The sequence below is a fragment of the Rana temporaria genome, chromosome 8 (genome assembly GCF_905171775.1).
Source record: "Rana temporaria chromosome 8, aRanTem1.1, whole genome shotgun sequence".
NCBI lineage: Eukaryota > Metazoa > Chordata > Amphibia > Anura > Ranidae > Rana > Rana temporaria.
Genome location: NC_053496.1, coordinates 66500715 through 66519581, shown reverse-complemented (window position 1 = coordinate 66519581; position 18867 = coordinate 66500715). Strand labels below are relative to the sequence as shown.

Here is an 18867-nt window from a genome sequence, read left to right as displayed (position 1 = left end):
CATAACCCCTTCCCAGCCGATCGCTTCCTCGACTGAATGGGCAAATGGTTCAACTAAAGAAGAGACAGTCCGACGCCTGCTCACACTCCTCATTCTTAGAGAGGGTTTTTGCAGCCTGGCGTAACGGCCGGGTGCTGGGCGATGTGCTTGGGGAAGGATCGCCCACAATTGATCCCTGTGCGATTCTCCTAGGAGCTTAGTATATACTCTGGCCTCTGAATCCTTGGTTACTTCAATGAAGCACGAGCGGCAGGCCAATTCCCCTGGCAAGGCTGGCGCCCCGCATATTTGGCAAACATTTGCTGTGGTGCGGGTAAGATAGCTCCATCTGGGATGAAGGTAATTGTCTGCGGTGGGACCGACTATGACAGGAGTGGCTGTGACGCGAGCGGCTATGCCTTGATTGAAGAAAGCAAGAGGGTAACCTTGAGTGACTTATTGCGCCTTCTGCCGGAAGCATGGCTAGAATCTCCCTCTGTGCCGCAAACTTGCGTCTTTTGACCCGATAGGGCTACCAAAACTGTAGCGTCAGTGGCCAAGCTCTCTTTTTTGTCTCTTCTCTACTTACCACCTTCTGGACGGCCTCTATACCTGGTCAGCTGATGGTGGTCTGCGAGGGCAGTGGCCCCCATGAGGATAGCAGGGAGACAGCCCGGAAAGGTGGGAAAAAAGAGAGAAGGGAAAACATTACAATATGTCCCCCCCCCAACATTTATATTTATTAAATATAATGATTTATATACATATATCTATCCTTATTTTATTTTTTATTTTTTGGATTATATTAATTGTTTAATTATGGATATACTTTCTCCTATAATATGTTATAAATTAATATATAAATGTATTATATCTTCTATCCTATTTGTTCCTATTTTTTTTTTTTTTTTGTGTAATCAATTGGCCCAGGCTGAACTGGGACGAGCCTGCACACACCTGGTGCAATCTTCACTCTGAGTAGAGCAGAGCAGCAGGACTGCAGCCAGAACTACAGAGCGATAGGAGTGTTTCCTTTTTTTTTTTTTTTTTTTTTTTTTAAACGGCGCCGCCATTTGGAAGAGGGCAGAGGAGACCGGCGGCATCATCACTTAGCTGCGTGCATGCGCAGAGCGCTGAGGGGTACGCGGCGGTGACCCCGAGAGTATGGGGTGTCAGAGGAACCACAGGGCTCAGCAGAGCTGAGAAAAAAACAGGCAGGCAAAGGTACAAAACGGACTAACCTTAGGTGGCAAATGTAATGATACAAATACCTTTGTGGAAGCACACACTGCACTGGAAGGAAAGACAGAGCGAAAGTGGGGACCACTGCGAGATTTGAAGCTTCTTTAAAGCTTGCTACAAATGCCAGTATAATTCCAGAGCCCCTGAGACCACCAGAACGGGGGTTCCCACCATAAAGCTCATTTAGAGACTGTACAGGAGGGACTTCCAAACAGGAGAGGCTGAACCTGCTGGGGCGATCTGCGGTAAGAGGCATGCTTCTTGCTTGTTCGTCCAATCTGTCAGGTGAGGATAAAAAAAGAGAATGGTGCGGGGCGTCTCCCCTTCAAATTTATAGCTAACCAATCCTGTCAGGTTGTGGGGGCGGAGTCACAACCCAGTGTGTGCTGCCATGAATGCGTCAGGAAACACCATATCCAATTTGCATTAGTGTATACCCAGCCTCAAAGTTAACATACAAGGATAAATGGGGACCTATCATTGCTGGTTTACATTTTAGTAATGCAGTCCCCTGGCTATACCGCACTGTGCAGGTTATCTGTGAGCAATCCCTGGGGGTTCCACTGCTGGGCATGGCAGAGTAAAAAAGAGGCTGTACTGTGCCCAAAAGGAAGGGAATAGCTGGGTTGGTGAAGACAGGGGAGCGAAGGAAGGATGAGGCCTGGAAGTGTGGGGGATTGACTGCATTTAAACACGTCAATGGGGACAGTGACACCTTCTGCCTCGGGCAAATCTAGGATGGAATTCAACCCATGTATGGGGCCTGGAACGCATGCTGTGGAATACATTGCCATGCAATGAAATGCATAAAAAGGAATGTGTGGACTTGGGGGTTATCTAGGTCCAGGGTGGCTGTCTTGCAGGTAAGTACTCCTGTGTGGGTGGGATTATGGGGTTTTGTAGAGAAGAGAGAGCTCTAGGTCCAATACATGCCCTCTTTTTTCCACTACCTGCCCCTTCCAGCAGCAGGCATCATTAAAAAGGTGAACAATATTATTTGCGAGTCACTGAATGTGATAACCTACTACCGTGAGCTTTAGATTTAAAACAGTATTTACAGTGGTTACCCGAGAATTGAAACCCACCCATGATTGTTAAAGGTCATTTTGGTAAAATGACCTTTATAGACAGCCAGGCAGTTTGTATAAAGACAAAACTTAGTTTTGGATAGGGTGGAGAAGGGTTAGAGCACCTGTCAGGTTTTTATTGCTGTCCGTGCCCCTATTAAGAAGATTCCCTTATTTCGATTTATCTTGTTTACTGTTTTCACTGATAATAAAATAAAATGGGTCACTATTCCTTTTCGCCGCCACCAACAATGGGGCACTATTCTTTTTTGCTGGCACCAGCACTATTCCTCCCAACGATGAGGCACTATTCCCCCATTACTGACCATGGGTGCTTTGTAGTTTTCTTACTCCCACTGCCAGTTATTTAAATACACTGACTTTGGAGCATTTTTTGCTCTCACTGGGTACAATCTGGCCCCCCGAATGTCTAAAGGACAGTATTTTTGGGCCCTTTTTCAGAAAATATAGAGACCCCAGCCTAGACGATAGGGAAGCCCTGGGGAGAAAGTTTTTCTCTATACATTTGGAGGCTTTATTTTGACTGGTGTATACCGTTAGGCTGGGTTCACACCTATGCAAATTGGATGCAGATATCCCCACATCAATTTTGCATAGCAGGAGAATGTGACCGGCTCTCTATGAAGCTGGTTCACATATCTCCGGGGGCGGCTGCGGAGCTCACTGCACAGAAACGCTGTGTGTCTTTGGCTCCGTTTCAGGGCCAAATTCAGGCAAAGATTCTCCCCTGAACCAGAGAATGGGGACTCGCAGTGTTCCTGTGGGTTCCGCAGCCGATTCCAGTTTTAACCGAGAATCAAAGTCCACTTAAGTTATTGAAACCATTACACAGTCAGCCATACACTTTAAGATTGTGCATGGGCAGCCATAATAATAGTATACATTTGTAATGTTTTGTGCTACAGAGGAAGTGAATCATTTAACCAAAGCACAAGAACGCTATTAAGTGTTATTTTCTAGCTATTAGGCATGGAAAGCTGAGTACACGATTTTTCACATGGGAGACGGAGTGTTCAGGTCAGCAGCTACAAAAAGCTGCTGACTTATAATAAACAGACACTTACCTGCTCCATGGTCCAGCGACGTGGCCGCCCGGAGCTCTGCTCCCCCCCCCCCCTTCTACGGCCGACGCCTCCATTCATAGTGAGGGCACCCGGCCATGACAGCTTTCGGCTTCAAGGCCAGGCACTCACTGTGCATGCGCAAGTCGACCTGTCATGTGTCCCTGGAGATCGCCTAGAGGGAGGGGCCGCCTAAGGCAGGGTTTGACAAATTTGCTTGGAATCTAGGATCCAGCTAAAAAAGTTAGGAGACAGAAAACGCGCCCCGTCCCGCCAAGCTCGCACGCAGAAGCGAACGCATACGTGAGTTGCGCCCGCATATGTAAACGGTATTCAAACTACACATGTGAGGTATTGCCGCGATTGGTAGAGTGAGAGCAATAATTCTAGCCCTAGACCTCCTCTGTAACTCGAAACATGCAACCTGTAGAATTTTTAAACGTCGCCTATGGAGATTTTAAAGGGTAAAAGTTTGTCGCCATTCCACGAGCGGACGCATGTTGGGTATCAATTTACTTGGCGTAACATTATCTTTCACAATATAAAAAAAAATTGGGCTAACTTTACTGTTTACTGTCTTTTTTTTTTATTTTAAAAAAGTTAATTTTTTTCCCAGAAAAAGTGCGATTGTAAGACCGCTGCGCAAATATGGTGTGACAGAAAGTATTGCAACGACCACCATTTTATTCTCTAGGGTGTTGGCATAAAAAATATATATAATGTTTGGGGGTCCTAATTAGAGGGAAGGAGATGGCAGTGAAAAACACATTAGAACTGCTGTTTTACTTGTAATGCCAATGGCCACCACAAGATGGCGCCAGAGGGAGGTGGGGGCGCACTGAGACACAGGATCCTGTGTCTCCGTGCGCCCCCACCTCCCCTGCCGCGGCCAGTAATTGAGGCCGCGGCTTTGCGGCCTTCTGCAGGTCTAAGCTTCCCCGGGCGCCAGGTCACAATTTCTTGTCGCAATTGCGACCGGGCGCCCACATTTTGTCGAGCCCTGGCCTAAGGCGAGCAGAGAATTCGCCATGGCAATCACTGGGCGGATGGAGGAAGTGGGACAGGAAGTCCCACTACTACCAAAGCCCCCCCCAAAAAAATTAAATGCCAAATGTGGCATGTAAGGGGGCGAGGAGTGCTTAAAGCGGAAGTTCCACTTTTGGGTGGAACTCCGCTTTAAACAGCGGCATTTTCTGTGTTTTTGCAATAATTTTGATTATCACAGTGGAAGATGCTTTGTTTGGTAATATAATCATTGTGGAATTCTTAGTAGTAATATACAGGAACAATGCTAAATATAGTTTGTACCTGTTTTACAGGTCCCATTTTACACAAATTTTATAGACTGTCGTTTTTTGTTCTGCATTTTATAAAGCAACTGCAAATGATCCCTTAATTATAATCCCCAACAATAGCAAAAATAGATTGAGGCACTGTTTGAATTTTGGTATTGTGTAAGTCAGGGCTCGACAAACCCCGGGCGCCAGGTCGCAATTGCAACTAGAATTAACGACCCGACGCGGCACAGCTGGGGTACTCTGTCTCCGTGCGCACCCCCCCTCGCGATCGCGCAGGCCGGTAATTGAGGCCGTGGCTTCGCAGCCTTCTGCAGTCCTATGGTTCCTTCTGGAATCTGGGGCCCTCTTGTGGTGGCCATTGGTATGACAAGACAACAGCAATGCTAATGGAGCTTCCCTACTTGTTTCCATCTCCCTCCCTTTACTTAAAATGTTTTACAAATATGTGAATAGTGAATACTTTGTAGATCCACCTTTCACTGCAATTACAGCTGCAAGTCCTTTTTGGGGATGTCTCTACCAGCTTTGCACATCTAGAGAGGGACATTTTTGCCCATTCTTCTTTGGATGGAGAATGTCTGTGAACATCAATTTTTCAAGTCTTGTCACAGATTCTCAATTGGATTTGGGTCTGGACCTTGACTGGGACATTCTAACACATGAATATGCTTTGATCTAAACCATTCCATTGTAGCTCTGGCTGTATGTTTAGGGTTGTTGTCCTGCTGGAATGTGAACCTCCGACCCAGTCGCAAATCTTTTGCCGACTCTTAACAGGTTTTCTTCTAAGATTGCCCTGTATTTGGCTCCACCCACCTTCCCACAAACGCTGACTAGCTTCATTGTTGAAGAAAGGCATCCCCACAACATGACCATGTTTCATAGTGGGGATGGTGTGTTATGGGTGATGTTTTTTATTTTTATTTTTCCACGATAAATAGCATTTTGCTTTTAGGCCCAATATGTTCAATCCAAATGGAGCACCTTCTTCTACATGTTTTCCGTGTCCCCCACATGGCCTCTTGCAAACTGCAAACAGGACTTCTTATGGCTTTCTTCTTGCCACTCTTCCATAAAGGTCAGATTTGTGGAGCGCACGACTAATAGTTGGTCTCCCACCTGAGCTGTGGATCTCTGCAGCTCCTCCAGAGTTACCATGGGCCTCTTGTCTGTTTCTCTGATTAATGCTCTCCTTGCCCGACCTGTCAATTTAGGTGGACAGCCATGTCTTGGTAGGTTTGCAGTTGTGCAATGCTCTTTCCATTTTTGGATGTTGGATTGAAGAATACTTTTTCAAGGCACTATACATATGTACAAATTAATATGTTGTACTGTATACCTTATTTCCCCATATATAAGACCTACCCCGATAATAAGACCTAGCAGGATTTTTGGGGAGGGCTGCAATAGAAGTCCTACCCCGAAAATAAACCCTCGTAAAGTTCATAAAAAAAAAAAATTATACACCTTGCAGAACGATTCAACTGCTATAAGGTGTGTGTGTGTGTGTGTGTGTGTGTGTGTGTGTCCCTTTGTAACTGCATTGTGCAAAATACTTTATTTACAGACTCGCCGGAGGTCTTCTCTCCTCCTGGCTGATGTCTGCAGCTCCTCCCTCTTTAGTGCACGGAGCGGGCTGGCGTCTGCAGGGATCTTAGCGCGGAGAAGAACTCGGGCAGATCGTGTCACCCAGGGGAGCAGTAACAAAGGTATTTCAACTGCAGAGTTCATTGATCACCAAATATGTTTAACCACTTCCATACAGGGCACGTATACACCTTCCTGCCCAGACCAATTTTCAGCTTTCAGCGCTGTCGCAATTTGAATGACAATTTGCGCTGTCATGCTGCACTGTACCCAAACTAAATTTGTATCATTTTGTTCCCACAAATAGAGCTTTCTTTTGGTGGTATTTGATCACCTCTGGGATTTTTATTTTCTGCCCAAAAAAAAAAGACCTGAAAATTTTGAAAAACAAATGCTTTTTATTTGTTTCTGTTACAAAACTTTGGAAATAAGAAAGTTTTCTCCTTCACAGATGATCACTGATGGGGCTACACTGATGGGCACCGATGAGGTGGAATTGATGGTCACTGATGGGGCACTAATATGCAGCACTGATGGGCATGGCTGTACTGTATTATATTGTACTTATGGATGCCAATCAGTGATGTCCATTGAGGGCACTGATTGGCATCCCTGGTGGCATCCCTGGTGGTCTGGTGGCATCCCTGGTGGTCTGGTGGCATCCCTGGTGGTCTAGTGTGGGCATCCTCGGGGGGGGGGGGGGGCTGTGCTGATCGATCAGCACAAACCCCCCCCGTCAGAGGAGCAGCCGATCAGCTCTCCTCTACTCGCGCCTGACAGACGCGAGTGAGGAAAAGCCGATAACCGGCTCTTCTTGTTTACATCGTGATCAGCCGTGATTGGACACGGCTGATCACGTGGTAAAGAGTCTCCATCTGAGACTTTCTACCTAGGTCGGTGCTGCGGGGTGTCAGACTGACACCCTGCAACAATGATCGCTGCGATGTGCTCCCAGCGGCTCAATATCCTGAGGACGTCATATGACATCCAGTCAGGATATTGAAACCACTTTGCCTGACGTCTTTTTGTTATAGGGCGGGCGGCAAGCAGTTAAAACAATATGTAAACCCAATATTTTATATTCCTGATATGTGCCTGCTGTACAATATACTTGTATGAAAAAGTGTCCTGTTCTTCATGTATTGCTTCCTTCGTGTGAATTTCCTGATGTTCCTTCTAGTCCCTCTGCTCTCCTATTAAAAACTGACCACGCTAGGCATGAGAGTCTAGTCAAGTGTGATCCTTGGAAGAGTTCCCAGCTTAGCTAGAGAAGTGACCACGCTGAGCTCTGATGCAGCCGAGAACAGAGGATATGTGATCACTTACCAGAAAGGGAATAAAAGGGTATTTACATTTTTTTTTTTTTAAGATCTATACACAAATGTTGGGCCTTTCATTTCTATTTGAAACTGAAAGAGATGTTTTACAAGGTGAGGGCTTGCAATCACTTTTTATGGTGTATGATTGTCTCTCTGCAAGCCATTGCTTGTGATTGACTATCTTAAAATGCCATTTCATTGTCCTTGCATACATTTCATTACAGGTGAGAGTTTGCTGTGGTGAGACTGCTGAGCTCTTTACTTCAAACCTCAAAGAACAGCAATTGAGTTTCCTCCAACTTCTTATAATACCATGAGCTTTAAAATTGGCTTACCTGGGTGCTGGTTGGTCTTTGTAGTAGTCTGGCCTGTAGGTGGCCTTCTGCACTATGACGTCTCTCCATTTCTAACACGTAGTATAACTCATTCACTGCACTGACCATAAAGTCCTTGTTCTTAGAACTTCAGGGTTAAGAAAGTGGAAAATATGACTGTTGATTAGCTTTTGTGGCTTAAAGGGATTGTAAAGGTTCGTTTTTTATTTTCTAAATAGGTTCCTTTTAAGCTAGTGCATTGTTAGTTCGCTAACCTTTTCCTTCGATTTCCCTTCTAAATGTTTTGTTTCTTTGTTCTCTTTGTCTGAATTTCTCACTTCCTGTTCCTCCTCAGTAAGCTGTTCTAAATGACTTTCCACCGCTCAGATGATGGTGGAAAGCTTACTGAGGAGTAACAGGAAGTGAGAAATTCAAACAAAGAAAAACAAATTTAGAAGGGAAATGGAAGGAAAAGGTAAGTGAACAAACAATGCACTAGCTTAAAGGAACCTATTTATAAAATAAAAGACGAACCTTTACAACCCCTTTAAGTAATAAGAAGTACAGCGCTAAGGCTGCATTCACACCTCGGCGTACAAAATCGCGGCGTTTTGTCCCGCGAATTGCGGCGACAAATAGCGGCGTTTTGTACCGCGATTCGCGGTGACAAAACGCCGCGATTGTGAATGCAGCCTTCACCCCCTCTATGGAGATGGTTCACATCTCCTATGCCGAAAGCCGCCTGAAAAAAAGGTCCGGGACTTTTCTTCAGGTGGCAGGCGTACGGCGTTCGGCGTGGAGATGTGAACCATCTCCATAGAGGTGCATGCTAAATCATCCCTCTGGCGGCTGCGGCGTCGCACTACAGGCGTATATACGCCTAGGTGTGAACGGGGACCAAGAATAAACAACAAAGTGAAAAAGATCTAATGTGAATAGCTTTTGTGGCTTGCAGGAAAAATCTTATTTTTTTTTTATTTAGGCATTCTGAATACGTGATACTGGTTATTTATCCCTGAAGGCTCTGATATGGTACAGAAAATGCCAGAGTAATATTGTGTAATCTGTCATTAAACAGCGGGAACAGTTTTTTTGTTTTATAAAGTAAATTGTTTTTACTGCGAATATTGTTTATACTGTTAATATTGTACCATTTATGGTTTAGTTTAGTGACACAGGAAATGTTAAGTGCTTAGTTACTACATGGACAATAGTAGCTGCAGGGGAAATGGGCTGTGAACTTGCTGAGAGCTTTGGCTGTTGAGTGCAACCCTTGGCATCTGTGTAAGGAAAAACACACATTCCACCTGCTCCAACACCTGCACTGACAAGCCAATTGCCTAGTACTCGTGGGCCAAATGTCGGGAGACATCGGCCGACCCAATAAAAACCGGCCGACATTCTGCCCGTGTGTATGTCGGCCGGTCCGACGGCTGGCTTATGTTGGACAAGCATGCTGTAAACCAGCAACTGACCGGTTTCCGATTAGAGCTCGCAGCCAATGGCAGAGGCCGGTCCCCCTGTCAGAAAACAGCTCAGGGGAGATCGCTGTACTAACGTTGGATCGTTGCTACAGTGGCTCCAACCGGAGCTGTCCGACATAATTCAAAGACTTTAGGTGGGAAAGAGCCTCTAACCAATGCTAAAGTAAACCCTGTATATTAGTGTCCCAGGGTCCAACCAGGCCACACCCCCTACACATTTTGTCCTGCCCCCATAGCTTAGTCATGGGGATCCATGATTTGGCAGCTGGGCAGATCCTTTCATGGGAACACACTGGCCTATATATATATATATATCAGATCAGCAAGTTGTCATACTGTCTGCATAGTCTGGGTCTCAGAAGGATTGTTCATCTGTATAAAGAAGCATTTGAAACATTATATATATATATATATATATATATATAATGTTTCAAATGCTTCTTTATACAGATGAACAATCCTTCTGAGACCCAGACTATGCAGACAGTATGACAACTTGCTGATCTGGTAGAAGCCACAAGCAGCCTCAATTTACCAAGAAGACTAAAGTGGGTACATACTATAATAAAATTGGGCGAACGTTCCTCTGATTCTTCTTGCTGCTTCACAGCAAATCGGTACCGATATAAGAAAATTTGTACGATAAGTCTTATAAATATTCTCGTATGACAAAGGCTTTTTTTGTTTGTTTCTGATCATATGCAGTCTTTTCTAATTTTTCTTGTATGAAAACTAGGGTTGTCCCGATACCACTTTTTTAGGACCGAGTACAAGTACCGATACTTTTTTTCAAGTAGTCGCTGATACCGAATACCGATACTTTTTTTAAATGTGTCCCCAAATGCAGCCATGTCCCCCCCATATGCAGCCATGTCCCCCACATATGCAGCCATGTCCCTCTAGCCATGTCCCTCACATATGCAGCCATGTCCCTCACATATGCAGCCATGTCCCTCTAGCCATGTCCCTCTAGCCATGTCCCTCACATATGCAGCAATGTCCCTCTAGCCATGTCCCTCACATATGCAGCAATGTCCCTCTAGCCATGTCCCTCACATATGCAGCCATGTCCCTCTAGCCATGTCCCTCACATATGCAGCCATGTCCCTCACATATGCAGCAATGTCCCTCTAGCCATGTCCCTCACATATGCAGCAATGTCCCTCTAGCCATGTCCCTCACATATGCAGCAATGTCCCTCTAGCCATGTCCCTCACATATGCAGCAATGTCCCTCTAGCCATGTCCCCCACATATGCAGCCATGTCCCTCTAGCCATGTCCCTCACATATGCAGCCATGTCCCTCACATATGCAGCAATGTCCCTCTAGCCATGTCCCTCACATATGCAGCAATGTCCCTCTAGCCATGTCCCTCACATATGCAGCAATGTCCTTCTAGCCATGTCCCTCGATGCGGCGGGGGGGGGAAAGGGGGGGGAAGTATTCTATTTAGGTATCGGGGGTATTTGCGCGAGTACGAGTACTCCCGCAAATACTCGGTATCGGTCCCGATACTGGTATCGGTATCTGGACAACCCTAATGAAAACGGTACACATTAAACGAAAATCGTTCGTTGTGTTCCCGTTTTCGATTTTTTTTTGGAGTATGTCCCTCCAGTAAATGTTTGTACGAAAATTATGAATCGGCTGTCAATAGTTGTGTGGACGCTATACAAAAATCATACGAAAATTCTTTGGATGATTTTCTTGGTGTGTACAAGTCTTTAGAGTGAAATCAAATCCAATGTAGTTTATTCCAGACTTTAAAAATTACGAGGATGTTTTCTCCATTTCTTTATGTTTTTTTTTTTTTTTTTTTTTGTTTTGTTTTTTTTCCGCTAAATGGACTGCTGATAGCAGACCTTGCAGGCTGTTGTTGTTTTTATAATTTTTCTCCTTTTGAGCTTCTTCCTCATAATTGTTGTCCCCTGTACCTGCCAGGACTTATGGAATCCTGCTGGAGTCTCTACTATGTGGGCACTCCTGTTTAGAACTACAGGCTTATGTTCAGCCATTCCCGAGAGGGACACAGAAAAAAACTTGGGCTAACTCGCTATAGAATAGTAATTGTAAAGGCTTTTTTTTATTTTATTAAAATAACAAATCTGCTATACTTATCTGCTCTGTGCATTGGTTTTGTACAGAGCAGCCCTGATCCTCCTCGGGTCCCCTGCTGGTTCTCTTGCTGGTTTCCCCATAGTGCTCCTATAGCAAGCTGCTTGTGCATGCTCACTCCCGAGCTGGATCTGTGTGTCCATAAGACTCGGCCCTGCCACCTGATCTCTTGTCACTGCCTTTGAATAACCGCTCCCACAGCTGTATCTGAGACAATGGGCGAGAGAGCCTCGGCTCTCGTGCACATTGCTGGATCAAGACCAGGCTCAGGTAAGCATTTGGCGGGAGCTATATGCAGACATTTTTTTTACCTTACTGCATAGAATATTTTTATTCTGGCTATCAAAATGTATCCATGCACAAATGCTAGTTGCATCTAGTGTTTACACATGTTTACACACATTCACTTCTTGAATGTGCATCTTTCATGTTTTTATTAAAAAAAAAAAAAAAATCTCTGCTTGTAAACACTCTCCTTGTAATAATTTTGTAAACACCTATGTGTGGATGGACACCTAGGCTTACAAAGGGGAGTTTTTACAGGCTGGAGAAAAAATGTTAAATGTCTTTTTTTTTTTTTTTTTAAGCCCTGTGTGCATGAGGCCTAATTGTGCTGTAAGCAGTGGTGACATCTTAACGTATTTCCAAACTCTAAAGTTTCTTTACATTATTGTATTCTCTGCATTAAAGGGGTTTTAAAGGTACATGTTTTTTGACCATAATGCATCCTATGCATTAAGGTGAAAAAACATCCGACAATCCCGCCCGAGCCTCCGTTATACTTACCTGACCCCTCGAAGGTCCCGCGCTCGCCCCCGACATCCTCTTTGCCGCTTAGCCTAGCCGTTGATTGGCTACACTGGATGGATTGAAAGAAGCACAGCCATAGGCTTGCGTTGCTGTCAATCTCTTCCAATGACGCGGCGCGCCAGGGGAGGGGCCGAGTGATACAGTGACAATAGCTGCCGGCTGTATCACGGGAGCACGCCCCCAGGAACTCAACACCATGCTTGCTCGCATTAAGGTGTTGAGTCCTTGCGGGGGGGGGGGGGAGCCGAGACAGCCGCCGAGGGACCCCAGAAGACCAGGTTCGGGGCCACTCTGCAAAACGAGCTGCGCAAGTATAACATGTTTGTTATTTAAAAAAATAAAATAACTTTACAACCTTTAAGGTAGAAAGATTTCCAATGCCTATTCCCTTTACCCCCCTCCCTAAACTTTTGTCTCTGTCCTGTAACAGCGGTCATGCAATGCTGTACCCAAATGAAATGTATTGCATATTTATATTGGTTAAGCTTGGCACAATGTAAGTGTGCATTTCCCAGTGCCGGGCTGTAAGGGAGGCTGAAAATCACTGTAGAAGTCAGCGCTACTACAGTAATAGCCACAAACTTCAGGGTCCTGCTAGGGTTCTGTGTGAACAGAATGGCACACTAATGTCATCACCCCTTCTCGCTACCCCGTCCAAACAGAACACCCTTTATTCACTGAAAAAAGTACAAGGCTTCCAATGAATGGCGACAGTGCCAAGCAAGCAACCTCCTGTGATCAGTGTGCATAGGGAAGGCCGCCTGCACAGAACCTATACTGAATCCAGAAGATTGCGGCTATCACTGTGGTAATACCAAATACTACAGTGAATTTTAGCTTCCCCAGCAGCCCATCATGTATAATTTAAGAGACAAATTTGGAAATAATATAAAACTAAACAAACTAGTATACTCCCCTAGGTGGATGCAGTGTTGGTCCCCCACCTCCAAGAGAATTGAGCGATCAAACACACTTGCTGACTTCTTACAAACGAGTGGAACTCTGCTTTGGGTATGCAATAGAGATCAGTCCTGGAGTTCAGTTTTAAATGAACCAACATTCATTCTTTCAGCTTTGTTTCCACTGAATGGCCCGTTGTTTCTCATTCCTCTGTACTGTACCCAAAAAAAAAAAAGTTTTATTTTTGATCTTTTCATCTGTGCATTTCAGCTGAAATCCATAATAGTGTTATGAATATTCATATGCGCAGTTTTCAGAAAACCATCTTTGTTCCCAGTGGAACCGCAACAGAATGAGGGGAAATGAGTATGTGCCTGTTTTCCATATCCCTCCATCCCATTCCTAGCTGCGCCCAGAGTTTGTCCACAAGGGCTGCTGGTCTTTAGTCCCCGTCTCTGAGGGGTAATTACATATAGCACTGTGCTGGAGGAAAGCCCCAGGATGAAGGGGGGTGAGCCTTGCACGTCCTGCAATTGTTTCCGTAATGCAGAACAATTAGGCTAATGTTTGCTGCGCTAATAGCATTCAGCAGTAGAAAGGAGTATATTGATGGTAGCTCCTTGTCCTGTTGTCCTAGGGTGGCCCTTTGCTCAGAGAGGTCCATGTGCCATTATAATGAGGAGCTGCTCCCTAACCCTGTGTGTGTATTTAGTGGCCACATTTCCTGCAACTATTCTAAGGCATGGATTGTTCCTTCAGAATAAAATGCATAGTGTTTAAGCTTCCTCTTAAAGTGGAAAAAAGAACTAAACTTGTATTTTTGGGAAGTGGTACAATACGAATACTTGTACTGGAGCATCTCCTGCTTGCTAGAATGATAAATTTGGCAACTCAGTAATGACTTGCTTGCTTTCAACATCATGTAGCAGCTTATACACAGCACCTTTTATAGTGGCTGTATTGTACCCTTTGTCATATAGCAGCTGCATCTCGTATATCTCCCAGTTTTCATAATATAGGAGCATTGTTGCACACCGTATGTTATAGCAGCTACATGTTCACACGATATACAACACAGCAGCTGTACGTGAGGTCATGTCTAGTTCTTTTTGCCAGCCCAGGGTTGAAAATAAAATCTAAAAGTTGATTTGTTGTTCTTGATGATACCTCTATTTTATTTAAATAACATTATGGGGTTTACAGCAGGAGGATTGAGAATATGTTTGCTGCAGACAGAAAAATGAAACACCATGGCTAGGATGATAGGGAAAATACCCACGTCGCACCGATTAGAACGGTGCCATTGCCAGCAAATGCTGACGACTTGACATGTCAAATCGCACCATTGTGAACTAGGGCTTAAAAAAAAATAATAATAATAATACATTTAAAAGGTACATTGTACACCAGCAAGCACATTTTTTTTTTTGTAGCCTATATGCTGATGTCAAGTGCATTATCAACATATTCTGAACAAACAATAAAAGCTCTTATAAAACAAGTGCTCATTCATCTCTGTATCTATAGGAATTGTAAAGAAATTAGTTCACAACACAGGCTATTTTTCTAGGAGAACAGAATAAAGATAATGCAAACACACAGCAGGTGTTTCTAAGCTGTTTGAAACCCAGCTCGAGAATCTTAATTGTGATTCTTGAGGATTTTGGAGAATGAAATACACATTAAAAGCAGCTAGAGAGGTCAGAGATGGCTTGTTTTAAATCTTTTACTGCGTTGTTATGAAAATGGTAAACCGTTTAATGTACATAGTCTGGGTACAAGTGCATTCTTGATGAGTCTCACCCAGAAGCCTCAACCTTCATTTGGGTCATGGTCTAACGAAGAGGCGTTTTGATATTTTAGCCATTTACTTGTTTCTGTAATGATGTTCCCCACACTCTTGATAAGATCATTGACTCATTTCACACAGGGTAATGTTCCAGTCCAGACATGCCTTATGTGGATCGTCAGAATCGCATTTGTGGCTTCCTGGACATCGAGGAGCATGAAAGCAGTGGCAAGTTTCTGCGGAGATATTTTATCCTGGACACCAGCCTGAATAGCCTGCTTTGGTACATGGACAATCCACAGGTGAGCCCGACAGACAATGTGTACACGGCAATGATGCACAGCGGAAATGTATATAGATCAAGTCTGTTATGCTAATTTCCACTCATCTTTTGTGGTTGGCTTATAACGAAGTGAATTAGTTGGTGTTAAAGCAGATGTTCACCTGAATTATTTTCATTTCTTTTTAAAAGCCAGCAGCTACAAATACAGCAGTTGCTGACTTTAAAAAAATGGACTCTTGCCTGTCCAAGGGTCGCCCGCGATGTCGGCCCTGAGCTACCCGCTCGGTCCCCTCCCGCCTCTTCGGTGAGGGAATCAGGAAGTAAAGCGCTGTGGCTTTGCTGCCCGGTTCCTTACTGTGCATGCGCGAGTCGCGGTGCGCCATTCCCACTGGTCCCGGCTGTGTTCTGGGAAGCCGAGTGTTTCCCAGAACACGATGGGGGGTGCTGATGCAGAGGGGCCGGACTATACCAGGAAGTGGTGCAAATACCTGTTTTATACGGGTATCTGCACCCCCTTCCCCCTGACAGGTGTCAAATGTGACACCGGATGAGGGGAGGGTTCCGAAAAGCGGAGGTTCACTTTTGGGTGAACCTCTGCTTTAATATCCTTTGCTAGTTTTAAGTATAATTTAGTTGTGGTTTTTAGATCATTGTAGCCATTTTCCTGTTTCTAGTGTGAGATTATTATTTTTTATTCTGAATGTTTTATGTTTTTTGCAGAACCTTCCTGCAGGGTCCCCTTCTGTAGGGTGTCTTAAGCTCACATATATTTCCAAGGTAAGCTTTTTTACCATTTTTAGAACTGTATCAAAACAAGTCCTGTCACCTATTACTTTACATTTCTGCCTGGGGACTTGTCTGTTTATTTTTGTTGGTCTCATCTCATGCTCTTGCTCGACAGGTGAGCGATGCCACCAAGCTCAGACCAAAGGCTGAATTTTGTTTTGGTGAGTATGTGATTGATGACTTTGGTTGTGTGCTTTTCCAGTATTGCATCATGTAATCTCCAGTAAAGCGTTTAAGTTCCATTCAGTTACATTAATTGGACTGTAAACTTACCGTGGAATTTTAATCCATATGACATAAGGCTGATGTTTATAAACTAGAAAAAAAGCGAAAATGTGGCCACAAACTGAATTTGTTTGTTTTTCTAATAGAGAAAAAAATGTAATTCCCTCCTTTATATGTTTGTTGTTGGTTTGTAGTAAGCTTTGAGCAAATTACCAGTACTTGTTTATGTTTAAAGTGGTTCTAAAGGCAGAAGGTTTTTTATCCTAATGCATTCTATACAAATAAAATAAAAAAACTTTCAATGTGCAACAGCCCCCCTAATACTTACCCGAGCCCCATCTCGATCCAGCAATGTTGCACGAGAGACTCGGCTGTCCAGGACTCTTTCTTCTGATTGGCTAAGACACAGCTCCATTGGCTCTGACTGCAGTCAAAGTCAGTGAGCCAAATAGGGGGGGGGTGAGGGACTCTCCATTCTGATTGGCTGAGACACACAACGGGCACTATTGGCTCCTGCTGCTGTCAATCAGTCAGTGAGCAAATTAGGAGAGAGAGGGGGCAGGACTGAGCCGTGGCTCCGTGTCTGAATGGAGACACAGCAGCAGCAACTTGGGTGCCCCCATAGCAAGCTGTTTGCTGTGGGGGCAGTCAGCAGGAGAGGGGCTAGGAGCGCCGGCCAGGGACCCGAGAAGAAGAGGATCTTGGCTGCTCTGTGCAAAACCACTGCACAGAGCAGGTAAGTATAACATTTTTGTTATTTTTAAACAACAAAAAAAAGACCTTTGTATCAGGTTTAAAATGTTTTTTGTTTTTATACTTGCCTGCCCTGAGCAATTGTACACAGAGCAGCCCCGATCCTCTTATTTTTGGGTCTTCCGCTGACGGTATTGGCTGCTCCCCTCTGCCAAGTTCCCCCAATTGCAAGCCTCTTGCTATGGGGGCACTTAAGCAGGCTTGCTCCCAAGCCACGCTCCTGTGAATGGAAATTATCCATTCACACACAGGAAATGGGATGGGAAATCGCTTTGCTTGCATCTGTTTCCACTGACTTTCAATCAGTGGCAGCTGTAACATTTTGGAATCCCCCTAGTTTTCCATCCTGTAGACCATGATCCGTTCCGTTGTGGTCATCTGGGAACCCTCAAAGCTTAAAAGTAAACTAAAAGGGGTTTTCAAGTGTGTGTAAAGGCCAAACTGTTATATTGTTTAAAGAAGGGTTAGGCCTCCTTCACAGGTGGGTGAGGATAGTTGCGACCATTCAGCCTGTTTAAAGCAATGACAGGTTGACAGCAGCCACAGCTGTCTGCAGGTGTTCAAATGTAATTGCAGATGGCGCAATTACCTACAATTAAGGAAAGATGCAAACAAAAAGTATTACTAAACCCAGGACTCTGCATTCATTATATGTGAACACCCACAGTACACAGAACATGAAAATGCTATTATTTTAGTAAATATAAAATGCTAAATACCGTTTCTCATCAGCAGTATATAGCAGCCTTGTGACTTCTATCAGTGTCTGGTTAAAATTTTGAAGGAGGAGTTTTCATTCTACTCTGACCCTCTGTCTGGACAGTGCCGATTGGCCCTATGCTGGTCACATGCACACTACCAAGGAAAAAAAAAAACACTCTAGCAATACACACCAAACCGAGCATGTGCAGAGTGACTCCAAAGGCTCTGTACTATCAGGAGATGGAATGGGTACACAATGCAGAGGATTAACCCCTTAGGTTGCACAGTGTGTAGAAGAAGCATGCTTTGCTGCATATATACACTGATTTTACTGCTGTGGGTTTAGTAACACTTTAACTGCTCACTGGCTTTTTGTTTCTGTAAATAACTCTGCGTTTAATTGTCTAGTTCTGAATTCTTTGCTCCACCCTTCTGGTATAGGTATTGTAATGATATTTTGCTACCACTGAGATATTTTCCATATGTTCATTCATTCTACTTTATAGCAAAACCAGGAGGGTGATAATTTTTTGACTTGCTTCTTAATGGCTGGCATAGAAAGGGTGAAGCCAGGAACCAGTGGTACCGCTGACATGTAGGACCCAGTGTGTATTTCAGATCCCAGCAATGTATCTGTTAAACTAGGTCATCCCACTCTTTGAAGTAGCCAAACCTTCTTTTGTTTTATGTCCTAGTCATGTATCCTGTGTACCCCTTTATCAGAGGCTGCTGGTGCATTAGGCTCAGTTTCAACAGGCATTGATTTTTGTTGGACTTTCAGGTGGAAAATCTAAGCTGAGCTGCCTCTTTATGGTAAAACTGACCTATTTTAGGATTTGCTTCGTCCTACAAAACATGTCGCTCAGTGAAAAGCATCTCTTTGCTTGAACTGAAATGCCCATTGATCTGTGTTTAGATAGACGCCCTTATTGCTACTTTCTGGAGCTTGTTTATATACGGATTTCTGTCCAGCAGACCCTCCTGAGATCAGCTATTTTAAGTCCAAGCTTCCTGTATAGATGTGCATCATTTTCCTCTCTTCCTGAGCAGCTTCCTTGCTATCTAACGCGTGTTATGTTTAAGACGTTGCTTTCTTTCTTTGAAAACGAAGCACAAAGGGAAACCGTTCCT

General features: G+C 44.3%; 1 protein-coding gene across 2 annotated transcripts in view; it reads left to right on the top strand.

Moving 5' to 3' along the window:
• The window catches only part of PLEKHA1 (pleckstrin homology domain containing A1), an 84289-nt gene that overhangs the window by 15537 nt on the left and 49885 nt on the right, over positions 1 to 18867 (top strand). For both annotated transcript variants that reach the window (XM_040361943.1, XM_040361944.1), the window contains exons 2-4: positions 15129 to 15289; positions 15991 to 16047; positions 16172 to 16217. In XM_040361943.1, the coding sequence (XP_040217877.1) occupies positions 15149 to 15289; positions 15991 to 16047; positions 16172 to 16217 (244 nt within the window). In that variant the 5' untranslated portion in view covers positions 15129 to 15148. The remainder of the gene's footprint in view (positions 1 to 15128; positions 15290 to 15990; positions 16048 to 16171; positions 16218 to 18867) is intronic.